The sequence below is a fragment of the Oryx dammah genome, unplaced genomic scaffold (genome assembly GCF_014754425.2).
Source record: "Oryx dammah isolate SB20612 unplaced genomic scaffold, SCBI_Odam_1.1 HiC_scaffold_9, whole genome shotgun sequence".
Taxonomy (NCBI): domain Eukaryota; kingdom Metazoa; phylum Chordata; class Mammalia; order Artiodactyla; family Bovidae; genus Oryx; species Oryx dammah.
The window spans coordinates 8,727,090-8,750,892 of NW_024070193.1; the positions used below are offsets into that span (position 1 = coordinate 8,727,090).

A 23,803-nucleotide genomic window follows, 5' to 3' on the forward strand; every position below is an offset into this window, starting at 1 on the left:
TCCTCGCTCCTCCTGCTTCCAGTGTGCCTTCCCATCTCCTCGCTCCTGTGATGCTCTGCTGGTGTGCAGCACATCCAGTGGCACTCATCCGAACATCTTTTAACGGGCACTCTCGTGAGCATCTTCTCAGCCAAGTTCTGCCAGTGCCCCCAAGCTGACTTCCTGCTGATTCAGCAGCACGTCCACATACAGCTTCCTGTTTGCCAACCTTGGTCTACATTTCCTCAGCAAACACCCAGTGAAGACATCCAAGAAAAGAAACTGGCTTTGGAGCAGGAGGGCATTCTTCCAAATTTTTCTTTACTATATACTCTGCTTCAGTCTAGGGCAGTTGACTGCTCCCCTATACCTGCCATTTCCGTATCCTTTAGAATAGCAGCTGCCAACTTTCTGGCACCAGGCTTTGTGGAAGACAATGTTTCCACAGACTGAGGGTGGGGTGGAGGATTTAGAATGATTCAAGCAAATTACATTCATTGTGCACTTTATTTCTATTATTACTACATTGTGACATGTATTAAAATAATTATATAACTCACCATAATTTGTCACTCACTGATAGGATTTTGATGTGAGTCTGCAAGCAACTGATTTACTATGGGCTCTGTGCAAATTTCTCTGCTACTGACAATCTGTATTTGCAGGGGCGCTCCAGTGTGAGCATCACCGCCTCAGCTCCACCTCAGCTCATCAGGCATTAGAGTCTCAGGAGACATGTGCAGTTCACAGTAGGGTTTGTGCTCCTGTGAGAATCTAATGCTGCTGCTCACCTGACCAGAGGTGGAGCTGAGGTAGGAATGCAGGCAATGGGGTGTGGCTGGAATACAGAGGAATACAGCTAGCTCCTCTGCTGCACCGCTTCTGCTGCAGCCTGGTTCCTAACGGATATGAGTCCCTGGCCTGGGGTAGGTAGGGCATCTGCTTTCAAGTTCTCTTTATTTATTTTTTAAAATTTAAATTTATTCATTTTAATTGGAGGCTAATTACTTTACAATATTGTATTGGTTTTGCCATACATCAACATGAATCTGCCACGAGCGTACACGTGTTCCCCATCCTGAACCCCCCTCCCACCTCCCTCCCCATACCATCCCTCTGGGTCATCCAAGTGCAGCAGCCCCAACCATCCTGTATCCTGCATCAAACCTGGACTGGCGATTCGTTTCATATATGATACTATACATGTTTCAATGCTGTTCTCCCAAATCATCCCACCCTCTCCCTCTCCCACAGAGTCCAAAAGACTGTTCTCTATAAAGTGAAGTCGCTCAGTCGTGTCCAACTCTTTGCGATCCCATGGACTGTAGTCTACCAGGCTTCTCTGTCTATGGGATTTTCCAGGCAAGAGTACTGGAGTGGGTTGCCATTTCCTTCTCCAGGGGATCCTCATGACCCAGGGATCGAACCGAGGTCTCCTGCATTGCAGGCAGACACTTTACCCTCTGAGACCCCTCAGTAATTAATTCTCCATTCCAACTACTGAGAGGTTTCTGACTCTTGACTAGGCCTTGATTGATACAGATACTAAGAATTAAACCACTGAGATGGCTAAGAGTGAAAAGGTCTCATCACAAGGGGAAGAAAATTTCTGTAACTAAGGGTGGTGACAGACACTAACCAGAGTCTTTTGTGGTCATCATTTCACAACCTACACAAATTCCAACTCATTACGTTGTACACCTGAAACTAACAGTGTTTTATGTCAATTATGCCTCAATTAAAAAAAATCCATAAGATGGTTTAAATCCACATTACAAAGAAAAATGGGGAGAAGAATAAGCAATGTTTATCCCAAAGAGCATGAATCACAAGGCACCTGCTCATCTCTAAAAGGGCTGCCGTGTGCAGGAGAGCACCCTGCACCCTCTGCTGCTCGGCACCAACACCTATGACAGCTGCAACAGCAGACTGGCTCTTTATTCCACACAGAAAAACCAACAATCAGAAACACTTTTATCAATCAGAAAGTGTAACTCTTCAATGAAGACCACTAAGAAGTCTAATGTTAATACTTAAATTTATAATCTACACAGCTTTGCATCTTCTCAGCTCATTTCAAATTGCTGTAATCTCCACTGGAGGATCAACTGTCCCAGATTTTGGCAGTGACAAAGTTCTAAGTTAATTTCCTCACAAGAAACAAAACAAAGGCTCTTCCTTTAGCGTGCCTGGAGTCTTTTCAAAGTTTCACCTTCAATTTTGTCCTCCGGAAACACAGAATCTCCAAAGACAAAGGACACTGAATGTGCTCAAGTTACATCCAATAAAAAATACACACATTTAGATAGGAAAGGGGGCAGATGACCTAACAGAGAATGATTTATTGGCAGCACTATTTACTAGGTTGGACTTGTAAGAACTGTCTATGTGGATGTTAATCATTATTACATTTATTAAACCTCTAATTAATCATTTTACATTTATTAACCCCTCAAACAGGTTCAGTTCAGTTCAATTCAGTCACTCAGTCATGTCCGACTCTTTGCGACCCATGAATTGCAGCACGCCAGGCCTCCCTGTCCAGCACCTACTCCCGGAGTTCACAGGTTACCAAGCACTGAAAGTATTTTCTGTCCCCTAATGCAAACAATTCTTTTATTACTAGTTCTCCTGTTATACAGGAAGAACTTTGGGCTTGAAAAGGGCAAACAACTTGCCTAAGAGAGCAAAGTTAGTAAGTGATAGATCTAGGCCTGCTCTTTACACAGCTTTCTCAAATGTAAACAGACCACTAGAGGGACTTATTTCCTGAAAGACATGTACCAATAACCTGTCAAAAATCACTGCAATTACATCTGACCCTGCTCTTAACATTCCCTGTCTATGTGAGTCCTGAAACAAACAGAAAGAACCACCTACTCAGAGAAAAATGCTGGTGGAAAAAAAAAAAAGTAAACATAAGCAAACCCTTATGAAACTTCACAATATACAAAAATTTAAGCCAGGTAATCTGTTTAAACACAAAATAGCAAGGTGGTCCACTCCTCTTCAACATTAAACAGCTATTATGGTCTAGAAGTTTGTAATTTTCTCAAATAGCACAGGAAGTTCATAGTACAAGTCTTTATTTCCTGCCACATCTCTCAAATGCTACAGAAATGTAACAAGCGATCTATGGGCCAAAGTCTTGATATGCTTGAGAATGACGCAGAAATCCCCTCCTCCACTGCCAGAGGGGTTCAGCGGCACTCCTCCCCCAGAGCTCGCCTCTCTGCTCCAGTGTGAGCCCATTAGAGCCTCCTCCCAGCCTCTACCCTTTCATCTTAGCAGATATAACGCTGTCAATCTAAAACAGACTCCTTCTGTAGAACCATATTTCTTTCCTTCATCTTTAAAAATAAAAACAAACCCACATTCAACAAGACTGCTCATTCAATTGCTACTGCACACATACTCTATGCCAGACACTGGTCTAGGTGCGGGGCCACAGTAGCGACCAAAGCAAAAGCCCTGTCCCTCTTGTAACATTTATCTTCTAATGAGGAAAGTCAGGCAATAATAATTAAATTGTACAAATGATAAAGCAATGGGTGCCATGGATAAAACTAAAGCAAAGTAGGAGAGAAAAATGGAAGGGGTACATTGTCGGGTAAGATAGTGAAGACCTCTCTGAGAAGGTGGAGAGTGAACTACAAGTGTATCTGAGGGAAAAGCATCCCAGATAGAAAAATCAACGAATGCTCAGACCCCAAGGCAGGGGCCCACCTGGCTTGTCCAGGAACTCTGGTAAGAACAGCAGTGAAGCAAAGCTACAGGGAAGAATAAGGAAATGTGGTCATGAGGCCTTATGGCATCTGAGTAAGGACTTCAGCTCTTACTCTGAGGTAGGAAACTCCTGGAGGATTCTGAGCAAAGAATAACATGATCTATGTACAGGGCCACTCTGGGTGTTTTTGAGAATATACTATAGGGAGCAAATGAATGCAAGGAGGGAGACTCATCTGGGAGGTTGTTACAGCAGTCAAAGTGAGAGGTGGTAGCTCAAACCAGGGAGAGAAAAGGAGGGGAGGTGAGAAGTGGTCAGTCAGGTTGCAGATCTATTTTTCTGACAAAACAGACATGGGATGCCAAGACAAAGAGAGGATAGGGGAAGTCAAACATTTAGCCTGAGCAACTACAAGAATATTCTATTTCTGTTTAATGAGCTGGAGAAGGTTTTGTCTTCTGTTTGTTTTGGGGAGTGGGACAGAAGTTCAGTTTAGGACCCCTCAAATCTGACATGTCAACTCTACATCTAAATGGAGATTTCAAGCTCTAATTTCAAATTTTCTTAGTTTTCATCCAACTTCTTCATGGAATTTAACCAGTATTACATCTGTTCTCACAAGATGTTCCTTAAAACTCTGGTTAGCATTTAAATAATGTTTATAAATTTGGGCATTTCTCTGCACAACCGGAAAAATTAGTACAAACTCACAAGATGGCTAATACATAAAACAACATTTCAATTCTGACGAGGTCTGTAAGTACACGATGGTTACTTTGAAAAAAAAATTTTTTTAAGTGAGCTAGTATTGTTTATTTATTTATTTTTACCATTCTTAAATGTGCAGCTCACTGGCATTAAGTATATTCAAACTAATACACAACCATCACTGCCATCCATCTCCAGAACTCTGTACACATTGAAAAACAACTCCCCATTCCCTGCCTCCTCTCAATTCCTGTCAACCATCATTTTACTTTCTGTCTCTATGAACTTGATTACTTATATACAGTACCTCATAGAAGCAGAATCATATAAGTGGCATCAGTGTTTACTCTTTTGTGACTGACTTTTTTCACTTAGCATAATGTCGTCAAGGCTCATCCAGGTTGGAGCACATGTTGGAATTTCCTTCCTTTTTAAGGCTGAAGAATACTCTATTGTATATCCTCTTGCGGTTCAGCTGGTAAAGAATCCACCTGCAATGTGGGAGACCTGGGTTGGGTCCCTGGGTTGAGAAGATCTCCTGGAGAAGGGAAAGGCTACCCACTCCAGTTTTCTGGCCTAGAGAATTCCAAGGACTATATAGTCCATGGGGTTGCAAAGAACCGGACACGACTGAGCGAGTTTCACTTTCACCACTCTATTATACATTATGTATATATCACTTGGGTTGTATCCACCTTTTGGCTATTAAGAATAATGCTGCTATAAACATGGGTGTGCAAAGTTCATGCTTTTATCTGGGTATATATCCAGATGTGGGCTTGTTGGTTCATACAGTAATTCTATTTTTAATATTTTGAGGGCCTACCATACTATTATAATGGTTCCACCATTTTGCATTCTTACCAGCAATGCACAAGGGTTCCAATTTTTCCACATCCTCATTAATACTTGTTATTTTCTGTTTGTTTTAAAACAATAGCCTAGATCCTAACAAGTGTAAAGCAGTATGTCACTGTACTTTTCGATTTGCCTTTTCCTACTGATTGGTGATGATAAGCATCTTTTCATGTGCTTACTGGCATATAAGCCAATATATGGAGAAGTGTCTACTCAAGTCCCTTGCTCTTTTTTATTAAGTTTTGTTTTCACATGGTTGAATTGTAGGAGTATTTTACATATTCTGGATAATTAACTCCTTGTCAGATGTATGTTTTTGCACATACTCCCACTCCATGAACTGCCTTTTTATTCTACTGATAGAGTCTTTTGATGCACAAAAAGTTTTTTCTTTTGGTGGAGTCAAATTTATCTGTTTTTACTTTTGTTGCTTTTACTTTTGACTTTTGTACTTTTGGTGTCTCATCCAACAAATCATTGCCAAATCTAATGCCATGAAGCTTTTGCCCTATGTCTTCTTCCAAGAGTCTTATAGTTTTAGCCCTTATATTTAGGTCTTTGAACCATTTTGAGCTAATTTTTGTATATGATATAATGTAGGGAATCCAACTTCATTCTTTTGCATGTGACCTCTAGTTTTCCTAACACCAAGACTATCTTTTCCCCATTGGATGGTCTTGGCACCTTTCTCTAAAATCATTTGACAATATATACAAGGGTTTATTTCTGGGCCCTCTATTCTATTCTTTAGTCTATATGTCTGTTTTTATGCCAAGGGCACCACTGTTTTAATTACTGCAGCATTAGAGTAAATTTGGAAGACTGAGAGCTCTAACTTTATTCTTTTTCAAGACTGTGTAGGCTATTCTGGATCCTTTGAGATTCCATGAGAGTTTTAGGATAGATTTTTCAACTTCTACAAAAAAAAGTAGTTGATATTTTAAGGGGAAAAAATTCTTTGAAAAAACTTTTTTCTTGTCTATTATGATTTTTTTATAAGATACTGAATGTAGTTCCTTGTGCTATATAGTAGGACCTTGCTACTTCTCCATTCTGTGTATAACTGTTTGCCTCCTAATTCAGCCCTCCCTCCACCTCCTGGGCAACCACACGTCTGCTCTCTCTGTCTGTGAGACTTTTTGTTTCCCTGCAAGTTCATTTGTGTCGTATTGTTAGACCTCACGGGTATGTGGTATGTCTTTCTCTTTCGGACTTACTTCACGTAGTACGATAATCTCCAGCTGCATGCACATTGCTGCAAATGGCATCATTTCATTCTTTTTATGGCTAAGTAGAATTCCATCATATGTATGTGCCACAGCTTCTGTATCCATTCATCTGTTGCTTGGCATTTAGATTGCTTCCATGTCTTGGCTATTGTAACTAGTGCTGCTATGAACACAGGGGTGCATATACCTTTTAAATTATTTTTTTCCAGATACATGCCCAGAAGTTGGATTGATGGATCCTATGGCAACTCTATTTTTAGTTTTCTGAGGAACCTCCATACTGTTTTCCACCGCAGCTGTACCAACTTCCATTCCTACCAACAGTGTAGGAAGGTTCCCTTTTCCCCACACCCTCTCCAGCATTTGTTATTTGTTGACTTTTCAGTGGTGGCCATTCTGACTATGTGAGGTGGTACCTCACTGTAGTATAGTTTTGATCTGTGATAATTAGCGATGATGAGCGTCTTGAAATAGCACTTTGAATCTTCCTACCAGTGACTTATTTCACTACTGTTGCTAAAAGCTCATAGTTGGAATAATCATGTGTATACATCCTCTTATCCATACCCCATATTCTTTCACAACAAATTTTTGAACAGTGTAATGTAAAAAGTATATAAAATTATTATTATTTGAATTTCTCCTTAAAGCATTAGGATGGGAGTTCTAAAATATACCAAGCAAAAACTAATAAAATTGAGAAATAGACAAATCAACAATGATTGTTCGGAAACTTCAATATACCACTTTTAATAATGAATAGAATAACTAGGAAGAATATCGGTAAGAAACAGAAGACCTGAACAAAATTATAAATCAACCAAACCTTCCAGAATCTACCTATAGAACACTCCACTCAACAAGAGAACAACATACATTCTTCATGGAGGAACATTCTCTAGGACAAACCATATGTTATGCAATAAAACAAGTCTGAATATATTTAAAAGGACCGAAATAACTCAAAGTATGTTCTCTAATCACAACAGAATGAAATCAGGAAATGGCAACAATAAGTTAATTTGTGAAATTCAAAAATATGTGGAAATTAATAACATACTCCTAAATTACCAATAGGTCAAAGAAATTACAAAGGATATTAGAAAATACTTTTGAGATAAATGAAAATGAAAACACAACACTTATGAAAGCCAGAACTTATGAGATGCAGCTAAAGTACTGCTCAGCAAATACCTTTATTAAGGGGGAAGGAAAAAAAAAGCATGTCAGTAACATAACCTTCTATCTTTACTTAAAGAACTAGGAAGAGAAGAGCAAACTAAACCTAAAGCAAGCAGAAGGAAAGAAATAATACAGATGAGTGTGGAAATAAATGAAATAGAAAAGAGAAAAATAGAGAAAACCAAAGTGACTCATTGAAAAGCTCAATGAAATTGACAAATCTCTACCTAATCAAGAAAAGAGATGACTCAAATTACTCAATTCGAGAATAAAACAGAAGACATTATACCAATTTTATAGACATAAAGAGGTTATAGAGGAACACCAAGAACTATAGCATGTCAACAACTTAAATAACCTAGTTGAAATGGACAAACTCCTAGAGAGAGAAACTGCTAAAACTGATTCATAAAACATTAGGAAATTCCAAAATTAATGGTTAGTTACACAGTTTCTAACAATTAGGCTTTGAAATCAGTTCCATGGTAGATGAGAGTTCAGTTTTCCCTGTATAGAACTCAAGGATATCATCCTCTATGGTGAAGTATAGGCAGAAAGATCTTTTGTTGAGTTAACTTCCTGGTCAGCTGGACACCGCTTGTGTCCTGCACCTCTCACCCTTTAAATTCTACCCATTAGGAAAAAGACCTCTTTGACCACAGCAGTGACAAAGTTAGTAATACTTGATTTTATTGGTTTTTCCTTTTCTCCTTTTTACTTTTTGCAGTCTCCCACTCTTGTTTCCCAAATCACTTCTCAAAATAAATTACCTACATGCAAAAAGATCCTTGCCTCAAGTCTAGATTTTCTCCCAGAAAATAGTGTCTAAGAAAGGCTTTAAACAGGACTTCAAACGTCCATTCTTTCCAACTGACAGAATTCTGAAGATCAGAAGATCTACCGAGACAGGACACTATGGTAGAAAGAGCATAGGACTTCTTACCAGACTAGGTTCAATTTTGAGCTCTCTTATTTAACCTACTTCAACTTCTTCAAATGAAAAATAAATACTGCTATAGAGTCAAAAGCACTCTACAAACTTTAATGTGTTTTACAATAATAAGTTACCCTTACTATTAACAAGATGAATCAGACAGAAAAATATGTTCATGTCTAGATTCAGGTAAAAAATACAAGATCAACTTACAGTAGCTGTGTATGAACGTTAGTTCTGTGAGTAAAAATTTCTGGTCTCTGATAGTGTGGCTCTATCTATAATGCATTAATTTTTCTTAGAAAGGAGAATGTATTCTTTTATTACTTACAGAATTACAAATAAAAAAGAAAATATCCTATTATCGACATATGCTTTCTGGCATAGGGTAGAGTTTCATGCCACAAAGAGAAGCAAATCATATAAACAAACTTAAGTTTAAAAAGTGTATCAGAAGCCTGTACTCACTCAAAGCTCAGGAAGAAGCTATTTGGTTTCATTTAACTCCAACAGAAATAGAAATCGAATGGCTCACTGTATAATTAAATGCTGTGTTTGGATGAAGGTTCTCAAGCTCATTCCCTGAGCTGCTTTCAAGGGAGTCCTAAATACCCGAGAAGTAAATGCAACATGTTGTGTTAATGGGTACATGTGGATTTTTCTAAGAAGTTATTTATTTTTACCAGAAAATAATAAACAACAACAACAAAAAACTTTTAAGAAATACTAGATGGGAAAAACAAAACAACCAAACAAAAGAAATATTAGGAGCCCTGGTGTGTGTCTAACACGAAACTCATATCTGATAAATGAAAGGAAAAAAACTAAAAACTAAAGCTTTGTTTTCAGGATTTGAGCAGGGGCGGGGGGAATGGCTGCCTTGCTGTGTCTACATCCAACAACACAGCGTGCAGCTTTATGCTGAGGCTTCATTTACAAGATCTAATGGCAGCTTATGGGTTGGTTTCAATAGCTATTCAAAGACTCTAACATTACCGATTTTTCTGTTTAGATTTTATATTTTTGATGGCTTGGAACTTTTCTAACACAAAATCCTTTGCATTTCATCTAATGATACAGGTGACAGGAATGAAAAACACCCAGGACATTCTCAGTGTCATGACATTCTAACAGAGTAGTTTTGCTGTTTGTTTCGCTGCTGGGCTGACCTGAGGTAATGGTGGCATCACATTCAGAAGAGTTATCACAATAAAAAGCCACCCACTCGGATCGCAGTGCAAACCACTGGTAACACTGCCATTTGTGGAGCACTTAGTTTACTGCATCCAGCCCCAAACTGGAAATAACTGTAATCTGCCTCCATGGCAGCAGATTTATTCCACAAATAATTTGCGGTTAAATCTTATTAAGCCTTCACTGTAATGGAAACAGCATCAAAATAAAATGGAGGATAATCCAGGTTTACGCATGACTCAGAAATAAAACTAATAGTCTGTGCCTGCCCCACCAGTCCTATGTGTTTGTCCAGAACCCTCTCCAGCCTCCCAGCTCTACCACATTAACAGGTTAACAAAGAGGAAGAACCCAACTGAGTCCAGGTTTCATCTCACTTTCATCGAAATGAATACACTAATAAAACACAAGGATTGCCCCATTATGAAGAGTTTAATCGCAGGGTACCTATAAGGTCAGTCAGGACTGAAAATTATTCTTTATAGTATTTAAATTACTGTGCTTCAAAACTAAGAATCAATTACTGGGCTCTCAATGAAAGGAAACCCAAGAACAAAAAATTGATCTTTCTTAAAAAACAATAACTGCTTGCCAAGCTAAAAAAGTTTATTTATGCCTTACAAATTACCTTAGATATTCTCTTTTCACTGTCTTAATTCAGTCAACATATTGCATTTGCAAATCTATCTACTGTAAAGAAAACACAGAGAATGGCTAGGAAATTGGGCATTCCATTAAATTTTTCCGCGATACAGACTACTAGATGATCAAACAATATGGTTACAAAACTGAAACACTTCTGAATGTAACACATTTTATTTATCAATTCAGAAGGCATTTTAAATGTGAATTTTCATTAGACTAAACAAAATTTAAGTGTAGCATTTAGAAAGTATCTTAACAGTAATTGATATGCCATGGAATAATTTTTGGAATAACTTATTGCTATCTTAGGGAGATACTAGAAGACAGAGGAGCCTAGAGTGCTGCAGTCCATGGGGTCACAAAAGAGTCAAACACAACTTAGCTACTGAACAACAAACCACAAATTGCTTATTCTGCCAACTATCTTTCTTACCAGATGCTACAAAATATCAAATAATTATTTCGGTTTCTTAACTCTTATAGATTGCAGATAAAAGGGAGTACATTCTGTCTAAAACGACAATGTAAGTGAAGGTAGATGGCAGAAAGTAAAAAACCAAGTAATTATGGAATTATTATGGGTCAAATTAGAAGCTTTGTTAGACCAAAAGCACAAGGGTCTTTATTTACAAATCTCATGTTCTGGTCACATTATACTTCAATAATTAAGAACCCAGCCAAAATCCAGTCCATATAGTGTTAGTTAAGATGTTTATTAGCGTGATTTATTTAGCACAATGATCACATAAAAATGTTCCAATGTACAAAACCACTGAAATCTATAATCACAAAAAATACAAACTTAGGTGTGTAAATAAAGTTATAAAAATATTATTTAAAAACAAAGCTCTACATTGGGCCAAAGAAGAATAAGAGAAAGAAAGAGAGATTGCATATAAGAAACAACCATTTCAACAGAGCAACCTTTATCAGTCTGGCTACCTCACCAGTGAGATCCTGGGCCATTGGGTATGATCATCACAGCAATACAGCATTTTATTACAGGACTTCATATGAAGCTATACATGAAATATTACATATATTTCCTTCAAAATGAAACATCCAAGTGAAATATAGCTAACAATATATACGAAAGTTTAGCTGGCTATTAGTAGAAATTTTCAACGATTCCATAAATTCAAAATGAAAACATATTTAGAAAACAAAAACAAATTTCAGACAAAAATAAATATGACAAAATGGAAATTAAAGTGGAATAAGTCAATGTCAATAATGAAGCGTGAGTGTGTTTCTGAACACAGCCATACCACAGGGCTCGCACCCAGGCTTTTCTACCCACCTGTTACCTAGACAAGCTGCAGAGATTGTGAAAGAAGTGAAAGAAGGATGTCAAGTATGACTTTTTAAAGTTACCACTATCAATTCTGAAAAGTTCCTTTGCCAGAAAAAAAAAAAAAAAGGCAAAAGAAAAACATATGAGAAAGAGTTATGTTTTATTAGATGTTCTAATCTCCTGTGCTATTTTTCAGATTTTTCTCCAATGGTAAGAGTTTTCATATTTATCAACTGCTTAGAAGGTAAGGCTAAGCACTTCCTCTAAAATGTGCCTCCTCTGACTGTCTTCTCTCCAGAACCCACAAAAGGAATTCCTGACAAAGGAACAAACCCTTGTGACCACAGGAGGGAACACTTTCTAAATTCTACAAGTCATTGCAGAGACTTGGTTTAAACTTTCATAACATTCTAACTTTCACATCCCAAATGTACTTTTGTATCAGAGGATCTAAATGTACATCTTGAAATCTTCCTCAGAACATAGTGGTAAATATTCAATCTGAAACAATCAGTAGCTTCGTGATTATAAAATACACATAGTAAGAGGACAGAAAATTTTTTAAAGAGTATCTCATATTCTAGATTTTAAACCAGAACTCCTCTACAATATCAAAGCATGGCCCATGCTTTATATTCTACTTTTAAAAATTCAATCAAAGTTTATTTTTTATTTACTTTTTTATTTATTTATTTATTTATTTTTTTAATTAATTTATTTTTTATTTTACTTTACAATTCTGTATTGGTTTTGCCATACATTGACATCAAAGTTTATTATTTGAAAAGTTCTATAGTGTATGTCCCAGATGGTCTCAGATTTTTTTAGCTATTATTTTGGAAAAATGAGGAATGAGAAAAAAGAAATTCCAACTGGGACAATCCTCAGAATGTGTAAAAACAAATGGTAAGGTTTATGGTAAAGGACTTAACACACAAGTCTTCATATGTGACCCACCAGTTCCACCTCAGGCTGCACAAAGACACCACCAGAGTTCTAAAGGAGGCCAACTCTGAACAGAGCTTGAGTCCAGTAAGACAATCATTTCATTAGAAACCTGGTAACTGGTTGTAGTTCTTCAACGTGTTGCCATTTAACTTCTCAGGTTGCTACAGAAAGCTATTTTCCATCTATATCAACATCCCAATATTCTAACAATACAGGATTCCATTTTCCTTAACTTACCAAGTTTTTTTTTTTTTTGATAAGCTCATGATCAAGCTAAGAAAGAAATTTTGGATATGAAATTCCATACATAATAACAAGGCTGTCAAATTTTTAGGAGAATCTAAGCCTGCACAAATAGATCATAATTTCATAACAGAAATAATTTCAGCCCAACTTGCAAATAACAAAGGATGATTTCATTTGAGGAAATATTTTTCAAAGTTTAATAAGAACTACTCTAAATTAGAAAACTTTAAATTAAAATAGCTATCATTATTCAAATGTTAGTAAGGTGGAAAGAAACACAGGTAGCCTGAAGGATGAGTCTACCCTAAAAGCAAGCTTACAGAGGGAAAAAGGAGAGGAAGAGGGAGGTTCACTGCAGTACTGGTGGATTCGATCCCTTTATGAAAGCACACCATCTCATTTGCTGTTACAGTACCCTGATTCAAGTTGAAGATCGGAAAACCAAATGAAAAAGGCCAACTAAAAATGTTTAAAGAAAAGAAAAATGTGTGACTGAATTAAATGATAAAATGAGTTTTAAAAGAGAACAAGAAATAAAAGACACTGGATGACCCTCATAAAAACACTAGGATTAAAAAAAAATCCATCTGGTACTTTGAGCTCACAAAGGGAAAGCAGGTTCCATCAAGCCCTGCGGAGCACAAAAGGAAGCAGGTGGTTTGCTCAGGAATCAGCAGAAATGGGCCCCGAAGAACTACCCTCAGGTTCTTCTATATCGTGTCCGGGAAGGAAAGCAAAGCTCTGCAAAATGCTGAAGGTTTTACAAGTGTAACGGTGCTTAGGAAAGATCACTGGTCTGGTGTTGCAGCAGCCCCAGTGTTGAGAGACACGCTAGGCTTCTAGGAGGAGAAAAATAGAAAGGGAGGGAGAAGTAGGAAGGGGAAGGAAAGGACGGAAAAGCACAGGTCATTAGTAAACAGCAAGTTCAACATAGCAAGATGCTCATAAACCCTTATTCACTGTCAGCAGAGCAGGTGTGCTCTTAGAACTACAGATAACACTCTGAAGGAAACAAAAATGGGAAATTTCAAAACGGCACAAAGCTACATGCTCCAGTTAGTGAGGGCCAAATTAGAATGCTGTCACACCATGCTCCGAAAACATGCACTCTTTGCCCGCTTCCTACCCCTTCCCAGCCCCAATGAAACATGCATATTTTCAGTAAAGCCCCTGCTTTAACATAGTCAAGAGGTCAAATTCAGAAGACAGCATCTCCCCAGGTGTGCAAACTATATTCTACACTTTGGGCAGGGAGGTGTCCAAGAGCAGAAAGACCTGCTCCCATAATGGCAACAGACAGTTCATAATCAGTCGGGTTCTTTTTTTGATGCCACAGAACTAGTCTTCAAACAGTAAGGGTCCGGCTGTGTGTTTTTCCTGTTTTGTTTTTCTTTTTCTTCCCTTGCACTATTAAGCTGTGGCAGTGGGAAAAAAACTGCTACATCAAGTTTAACTCTCCTCTGGTCAGACCTGACATCCTGCTAGAGAAGAAACCTACTCTAGTGGCGATAGTCATTTCCTTACCAGATGAAAATGGAATTCATTCTTCCCAACGGCTAACCAAATCAATCCCCCTTTTTTCCCCTGGCACTGCCTCCTTGTTAAAGAAAGTGGAATCTATTCATTTTTTAAAAGTTTATGTTACCTATTCATTTTTTAGAAGTTTATGTTCAAACTTCTTCTTCTTTAGTCATGGGGATATTTCTCTAACTATTTTCTTAAAGCCTTTCTTAAAGCTTATATAGATCTTTGCTTTCTTCAAAGCAGGCACAGAAACAGTCAATACCACATATGAACTAAGATTATTAAAAAAAAAAAATCACAAAGATTTCAGCTCACAAAACAGAGAGATAAGTAAATTTGCACTTCCTGTTCTTTCCAGCTTTTAAAGTAAAGTGTTCCTAATTAATGAGTTGCTAGTAAGGATTTACTGTCACTGGGTCAAACTAACATTCATTAAAAATAGAACCTGGGTGGAGGGAGGGGGAAAAAAAAGAACGTAGTCATCAATAAACCTAAGGTATAAATATGTATACAACATTTCTAAAGGTCACAAGATCAGGATAAAGAGTTAATCCTAGAATAACTGATATTGCTAACAGAAGGCTCTGCAGAAGCCTTACAAACTGAGAAATCCCTTGATAACTCAAGGCAGGACTTCTAAAGGCTGAGGTAAGCACACAAGAAGAGAAACACAGCCACGGCTAGTGCTGACCTCCCTACAATAATGTGAAGCAAACGTTATATGCCCCAGTTAAACAGAAGTCTTTTCATTTGGGTCAACAGCATCAGCCTGATTGTTCAATTAAGCAAATTAAGTGCAACTATTTTAAAAAATTCAGTATGGCTCTTATATTAGCTACCTAAGCAATTTATTTACAGAATACATCCCTGTGGACCCTGCTACTGCTTTGGAAATTTTGCTCACTACAAATACATAAGGGGGAACCACAGTAACTCAGCGCTAGCCCTGGTAATGGGCTAGGCATTACAGACAATTTCAAAGTAACAGTTAAGGGAAAAAAATAAAGACAAAACAGACTGAGGGCCCAAGAGAAAGGAAAGAACTTTCAATTTCCAGCTCACAAGTTTCCTAACAGTGAGCCGTGGAAAGCAAGCCAAGTGCAGTCAGGGACAAGACCTGCTCAAAGAGTTGTGGCAGCCAAAGGACTCCAACACTACATATTTTGATGATGGTCATTCTGCGTCAAAAGTCTATTATTAAGATTGACCCAACTCTTGAGTGGTACAACTGTAAAAAATATTCACAGAATATCAAAGGAAATTCACTCTCTCCATTGTTGGAAATGTTATGGGGCAGATGCCCTGGATTTAAACACAACCACCAAGAATAAGAGTATCCTGACAAATAATCCATATGCTTCCACTAACAATCCTCCTCAAAGGAGCTGATCAAGGTGTTAGGTGTTTACCATGACTGTTTCACCCACACATTTGAGGACTCCTGGGAACCACTTACCAGTGACATCATTCCGTTCTATTCCGTGGTCACCGTTGGCAAGCACTGTGGCTTGAGAAGATGGAGTACCTACAACGACCACAAAGGATAATAATTACCCACTCTGACAGAAAAATGAAAAACAGATGCCACTACTGTCTAAGTACTGGGATTTGTGTCACTCTTCATAACATTAGCTTACAGCAGATAAAATCTGTCCAAAATTTAAAGATCAAATGAAAGGAAATCCAAATACAGAGAACAGAACTGAGTCATTAATTTCTACGGCATTCAAACTCTAATAGGAGCCAAAACTACAGAAGCCTTCCTTACAGCAAGTCAAAGTCTTTCCTGCCCTGTACATTGTCAAAGACCATCATTATACTCACTAAATTACCATAAAGAACCAGCGGTTTAGAACCAGTGATTCAAACCAAATACTCCAAGGACACAGACTTCCCTGGTGACCCAGTGGTTAAGAATCTACATTCTAATGCAGAGGACGCAGGTTTGTTCCCTGGTCAGCAACTAAGAACCGACGCAACCAAAAATAAATAAAACAACTGCCACATTAAAAGTCTAAGGTCCCATCTCTGCTTCTTTACATGATGTTTACCTGGAGGTCACCTGCAGCATTTCTGGAAGCAGTGGGCTTAAAAAAAAAAAGCTATTCTAATAGACCATGTGGACTTCCTAGGTTGCTCAAGGGTAAAGTATCCACCTGACAAACCAAAGATGCAGGTTCAATCCCTGGGTCAGGAAGATCCCCTGGAGAAGGAAATGGCATCCCCCTCCAGTATTCTTGCCTGGGAAATTACATGGACAGAGGAGCCTGGCGAGCTACAGTACATAGTGTAACAGAGTCGGACACGACTTAGCGACTAAACGAAAACAACAATATACTTGGGTCTCCTTTCCTAATAACTTAGGATACTGAACATCCTTTCATATGTTTGCCAGTCTTTCATTTTCTTTGATGAACTGATTTTTTTCTTTGGTGTTCAGATTTGGGGGACTTTTTTTTTTAATTGGGTTGTGTATTTTCTTATTATTGAATTTTGAAGATTCTTTATTTTTCTGAATACAAACCCTTATCAGGTGAGTTTTGCAAATATTTTCTCCAATTAAAGTATTTTCCAAAAACATATACCCAAAAAACATGTCTTCATTTTCTTAACTGTGTTTGTTGAACAGCAAAAGCTTTCCATTTTGATAAAGTCTAATTTACCATTTTTCCTCCATGTTTCCATGCTTTTGGTGGGGTATCTAAGAAATTTCTCCCTAACTCAATCAAGGTCACAGGATTTTCTCCAATATTTTCCTCTAGAAGTTTTATGGTTTTCATTTAGGTTTCACACTGAGCCCTTTTTTATGTGGTGTTACAATATGGGTCTAGGTTCATATTTTTGTACATTGATATCTAATTGTTCCTTTATTTCACTGATTCCTTTGCACCTTTGTTGAAAAGGTGCAGCTGACCATATTACATGTAGGTCTGTTTCTGGACTCTCCTGTTCCACTAATCTATAAACTTACCCATCTGCCAGTACCACAATACAATTAAAATACAATTGATACACGGGGATGATCCAGAGGGATGATATGCGGTGGGAGGTGGGAGGGGGGTTCAGGATTGGGAACGCATGTACACCCGTGGCGGATTCATGTCAATGTAAGGCAAAACCAATACAGTATTGTAAAGTAAAATAAAGTAAAAATTAAAATTAAAAAAAAAATACAATTGATAATTTTATTTTATAAAATCTTAAAGTAACATCATGTGCATCCATTCCAATTATGTCTTTTCCAAAATTGTGTTGTTATATTTTAATGTTTTTGCTTTTCCATATAAATTTGAGAGACAGTTGTTGATTTATAAAAAAAAGAATCTGATGGGATACTGACTGCTCTTACTATACAGATCAATTTGAGGACATATAACCTTTCTGAAAGGCTCTGACTATATCTAACATTCAGCAACCTGCCTAGCTCTGCAGTTAGCCTGCCAACCCAAGAAGTTCCTGCAAATCCTCTTAACCTCACAGATTTTTCATAAGACAAGTAAAAGTCTAGAACATATGCTACTAAAATATGAAATGCAAGAGCTTACTGTGGAAGACAACAAACTACAATGTCCAAGCTTCTGGGTCTCACAAACCCAATGCAGAAAAAAAATCTTTCATATAAAATTCACTGAAATGATTATTCATTCTGTTATCTCAGGTAACAGAGGAACAACTAGAGAAAAATCTAAAAGAATAAGGCAGACCGAAAAGAAAATATCAATTAACTGGAACCAGAGGAGGAAAATAAAAGGAACAAAAGGTAACAGACTCTTCTTAAATACCCAGCATGCATCATGCACCATGCTAGGGTTTCACATATTGTGTTTTACTTATCAAGAGAGAGAACAAACATGAGCTAGAACATATTTCACATAAATAAATTCATACTCATACAGTAAGCTTATAAAATGTATTCTTCCTAGCTCAAGAAAGAATGCCTATTTTCAAAAATCCACCTCAGTTTAAAACACAAATTGCAAAAAGAAAATAAAATGTAGACTATAGGAAAATGCATATTACAAAATGATACCATCTTTTGGCTATAAGCATGATGAAACCTGTTTTAAATTTGATAATAGCCCATGATGGCAAAGGTGTAAGAAAAAGGGTAATCTCATACACTACTGGAGAAATATGAATTGAAACAAACTTTCGACAGTTTACCAAATTTTGAAATACCAGTGTAACAAATCATTTTAGGTAGGTAGTTCATGAAAAAGATATAAAAGTACACAAAATTGAAAGTAACTAGGATGCTTATTGTGGCATTATTTTAAAAGTAACAAATGCCTACCAGGAGATTCACTAAGCTGTGAAATAAGATGCAGCTATTAAAAGAAATGAGGTAGCTAATACGGGAAAATTTCAGGATGCCAAATGCTATTAAAGAAAAAAGCATATATATTAAAATATAATAGGGACTTTCTTGGTAGTTCAGTGGTTAAGAATCTGCCTTGTAACGCAGGTGACAGGGGTTCAATCCCTAGTTGGGGAACTGTATCCCACATGCCTGCGTGCTGCAATGAAAGATCCTATGTAATGTAACCAAGATCTCACGTGCTACAACTAAGACCCAATGCAGCCAAATGAATAAATATATATATATATATATAATCATGTTACTTTTAAAAAAAGAAAGGAATAAAGTAAAAGCAAGTATGACATAATAGCATTATGAAAAACACACATAAATAATCAGGAAAAATATGGAAAAACATATACCAAACATCACTGCTAACTGCTAAGGAATGAAGTGCAGGGAACCAGAGACGGGAGATTAAAAGGAAGACCTTCACAGATGTAAACTACTGTTTTAATTGAGCACCTTAAAGAGTGGACAGACAGCAGACTGAAGCACACAGGCCAGCTTCAATATGCTATCACAAGCAGTCAGAAGTAGCAGGAAAGATTGATGTTTTAAAAAGGCAATAAAAGATCTAGAAATCAAGAAGGATACCCCCTAGCAGACCAGAAATTACAAGAAATATCGAAGTAAATGAAGCAAACAGACCACCCTGAGAAGAAATCCCAGCCCAAAGAAGGCACAGGAAGGAAAACAGCACTCCTTGGAGCTAACTCTAGGCTTGGAGACAGCCGCAACGGTGGGCCGTCAGGAAAAGCTGCCACGCCAGTCCCGACTTCCCCCATGCTCCCCCTCCCTTACCCACAACAGTCAGCTTTGTGCCAAACCCCAGAAGGGAAAAGACACTGAATGCCTTGGCACAGGAGGAAGCCTGCTCACCGGGTGGATGGTGAGACCCAGGGGCGCTGTGGGGGAGCCCCACGCTGCACCGGCAACACCACCACACCCGCCAGAGGCAGGTGGCAGCAAACAGTCGAGTATCACAGGGAACCGCAAGAGACAGCAGCATGGCTGAGCAACTCAGGAAAGCCACTACCAAAAAAAGACATCACAGCCAAAGAGAACAAACTGTCACCCAGGGAAACAAGGCGGATACAACTAGACTCTTAAAAAGGAGTATGTTATTTTCCTCTTAAGGATGAAAGAAAATACCACACATCCATGAAACAAAAGCAAGCCCCTAAACAAAGTGATTATCTAATGATTAACAAATCCTTTCCAGGTTAAGGAGTTTCCAATTCTTTAATTTTCCAAAATTGAGAGGTCATAATGAGGTTGTCTGATAGGACATTAAAAATAAATTTTAATACTACTGAGTTATGGAATTCTTAGCATAGAACTCAAAGAACTGAATATATTGCTATAATAAAGCTTCCATTCTCACATAGGAAGCTGTGTGAATAGAGCTTTTTGTCTGTTATTATCTATGAAAACAACAGGAATAAATATTGTTAAGTCCTTTCCATAGTAGCAAAAAAATGGTTACTCACAGATTTAGAATCTAATCAACGAAAATAATAGAGCAAATAATCTCACTAGAAAAACACTTCCAGGGAATACCCTGGCAGTCCAGTAAATAATACTCTGCTTCCACAGCAGAGGACTCAGGGTCAATCCCCAGTTAGAGAACTAAGATCCCACAAGCCGAGCAGCCAAAAAAAAAAAAATCCAATCAGATTCAACTATTGTGGTTGGTAATAATTAGTCAAAAATTGTGACAAAGGTCACAACTGGGTACTACTAGTAATTGTGATGATAAATCTCCTCTGGACCAAGTTATACTTAGGATCCTTTGGTTAGGAACTTTTTACATCAAAACTTAAGTTTACATACTTGTTATAGAAATATGATAATTTACCCAAGAAAAAAACCTTTCAAGTTTAAAAATATATTCCATTAGGATAAAACTCTATGACAAATGGAATAGAAATGAGGGTTCAAGGGATCAAAAGAAAGATTTACATTTCCAATGATAAAGAACAGCTTGCTCATGCATTTTTTAAGTAAATGATAATAGGAATCAAAATGCTATATTATTTAGAATAATTTGGATACATTTAAAGGACTGATATAACTATTATTTTATGTGGTAAAAGTGAAGCATCCTGAAAATTACATACTTTCCAACAATGTAAACTTCTGCTTAAAAATTTTAGATGTCAACTTAAAAATATACAAAGAGTATAAAATTTTTGAGAATTTCCACATGGCTATGTGACTAAAAAGTTTCAAGACTGCTACTTTAGACAAATGCAGAGTTACAAAGAATGGTTTATACATTCTAGTAGAAAAATTTCCAAGTGGCAAAGTAAACAGAGATTGAACCCATTTGTTTAAACTTACAAATTTCTGTTTGTAATTTACATAGTAAATAATCCTAAAAGATCTACTTCTTCTTAAAAAATAAATAGATAAGTCAGAGTTAGGGGAGATTTTCACTTACTTGAATTTTAATTTTTTAAACAAAATTTTTACTGTAGACTAGTTTTTAAAATTTACAGAAAAATTGTGATGCTAGGACAGAGATTCCCATATACCTACACTCAGTTTTCCCTATAAGAAAAGATGGCCAAAAGAAGCCGGGTTGTTTCCAAAGCAAAGGCAGACTGATATATGATGATAAAGTCATATAATGTTTGCCCAAACATTCCTATCTACCCCACACTCTGAAACGTCTCCTCTAAAACCACTTCTACTCTCTTCAAAACTGTAGCCCTTTCCACCTCCATTTCTCAGCATTATGACCTCACCTCTTTCAAAGAAAATAGGAAGCCGAGTCAGAAGAGATTTCCTGCCCCTTCTACCACCACACACACAAACCTAAAGCGTCTGCAATGAAACGCTTCTGCTCGTACCTGTGCTTCCTTCCAAAGACAAGCTTCTTCCAAAGACAAGCTTCTTCTCCTTCTAGTCTTGAAATCAGATATTATCACACCCCTCTCAAGTCACACAGCTCTTTATTTGCTCTTTTCTTTTGGCACTTGACTACCTTCACTAATGAACTGTAAACTCCTTGAGGTCACAGCTTTGAGGTTCATTTTTTTCTCCTTAATAACACAGCATTCTCAACAAACATTTGCATAGAGAATCAATGAATGACTGGAATAAATGTGACTGTCTGTGTGTGTACGGGGCAGCAACAGGGGACTATAAGGAGGGAGAAGGCAAAAGCAGCAACTCTTAAGTAAACCTTCAATTTCTAAACACAAAATTTTAGAGACTGTAAAACACTTTACTTTAGAGACTTTAAAACACTTTAATTTTCTAATTTTCTTTACAGTGAAGTTTCAGTGTTATAATCAAGGAAATAAAGCTATTAACAGAAGATTTCAAATGAGAGCAACACCAGAGCCGATGAGTCACGTGCTATTTCCTTGTTTTCAGGACCAGACATGCCATCTACACAGGGGAGGGAGGAATACTGCTGTGGCTTCACAGAGCAATCTTAACATAAAGATGCCTGCATCATTTCCAGAGTAAGAAATGTAACTGTAAGAAACAAATGCTCCTCCCAACTTACCTGGAGTCTGTGCCTAAGAATAACGGAAACGTTTTATCTCTGAGGAAAGGATCTTTTTTTTTCGAAGTACGTGAAAGATAGCTGGATTCGGAGAGTTTATTTCTTTGGTATCTCTGCCCTATGCAACTCTTAAGAGTTTCTCAGCTACAGATAAAACATGGCAATTTAACCTCTGAAGAAATCTCTGCTTTTCTTTCATACCAGGTAGGGTACCATTACTATGAATTATAACTGTTAGTACTATTTTTTTTCTATTCCAAAAAGAAATTTAGGTAAGAAATAGAGTATATTTTCAAATCAAAGTCAGAAAACAATTTTTGCAAAAAATTATACAGAGGGTTCAGGATCAGACACCTACACCTAAATGAAGACCTACCACTTAAGGCTGCAGACGTAAAAGTTACTTGTTAGTCTGCACCTTAACATAACCCAAACCTGAATAAGATGACTTTAGTTCAGTAACAGACCAAATGATCTCAGTTCAGCTTAACAAGCAATGACTGTATCTCTACCATGTGCCAAGAGCAGTGACCTTGCTAACACACATCCGACGAGCTTCCCACTCGCCTCTGTCTCTGCACAGACTGTGAGACTCCGCGTAGTGTCGCTGGGCGTGTGTCTCCTGCTTCCACTGTCACTTGTCTCACTTGTCATTTGACCTCTTGTTTCTTATCACTGAGCAACCTGAAGCTGCTGGTACACTATGAACTTATTCTGTGCCTCTTTGCTTTTGCTAAACGTGTCATTCTGCCAGAATATAAAAATAAACAAAATACTATCCCTATTCTAGAGTAGCTTGAGTGTGAGACAAGAAATAGCTTAATTATGACTTTACAAGTGCCTTGAAAAGGGCAGGCTCAGGTACGAAAGGTACCAAGGAGAAGAAAAGACAGAGGCGGTAAGGGGCAAGTAGCGAGCAAGGATTGCAAGTCAGGAAATGTTCTTGGACAATTACAACAATCATAAAGGATTTTTTGTAGACCACCACCTTCAGCCAAAGCTTTAATTATCATCACCTCCAGATGTGTAGCCCCAGCCCAGAATTACGCTCTCAATTTCAGGTTCTTTTATCTAGCTGCTACTGCTCTTGACTAGATATCTTCTCTACTATCAGATAAGCTGAAATTCTTACCTTTCCCTCAAAATCTACTCCTTCTACAGCCTTCCCATCTCACAAAATGATAAATCACTCCTTTTGGTTGCTCAGGTCAAAATCCTCTGGATTCATCCTTGCCAATGTAAAGGCTTGTACCTTTAAAGGAGCAGCTGAGTGAAATGGTATGGGTGAAAGTTGGATGGAAGTGGGCTTAAGAGGGAAAGCAACTGACATTAGAGAGCAGATATATTTGCTTCAAAGAAGGAGCAGAATAAAAGAAAAGTAAATGAGAAGGGCATGGATTGAGACAGAATATTTTTTCTTATGAAGGAAAAAGTTAGGGTATATTTGACGCT

General features: G+C 37.6%; 1 protein-coding gene across 19 annotated transcripts in view; it reads right to left on the minus strand.

Moving 5' to 3' along the window:
- Window positions 1-23,803, minus strand: part of MAP4 (microtubule associated protein 4) — a 100,585-nt gene that overhangs the window by 62,747 nt on the left and 14,035 nt on the right. For all 19 annotated transcript variants that reach the window (XM_040246869.1, XM_040246868.1, XM_040246861.1 and 16 more), the window contains exon 3: window positions 15,925-15,993. In XM_040246869.1, the coding sequence (XP_040102803.1) occupies window positions 15,925-15,993 (69 nt within the window). The remainder of the gene's footprint in view (window positions 1-15,924; window positions 15,994-23,803) is intronic.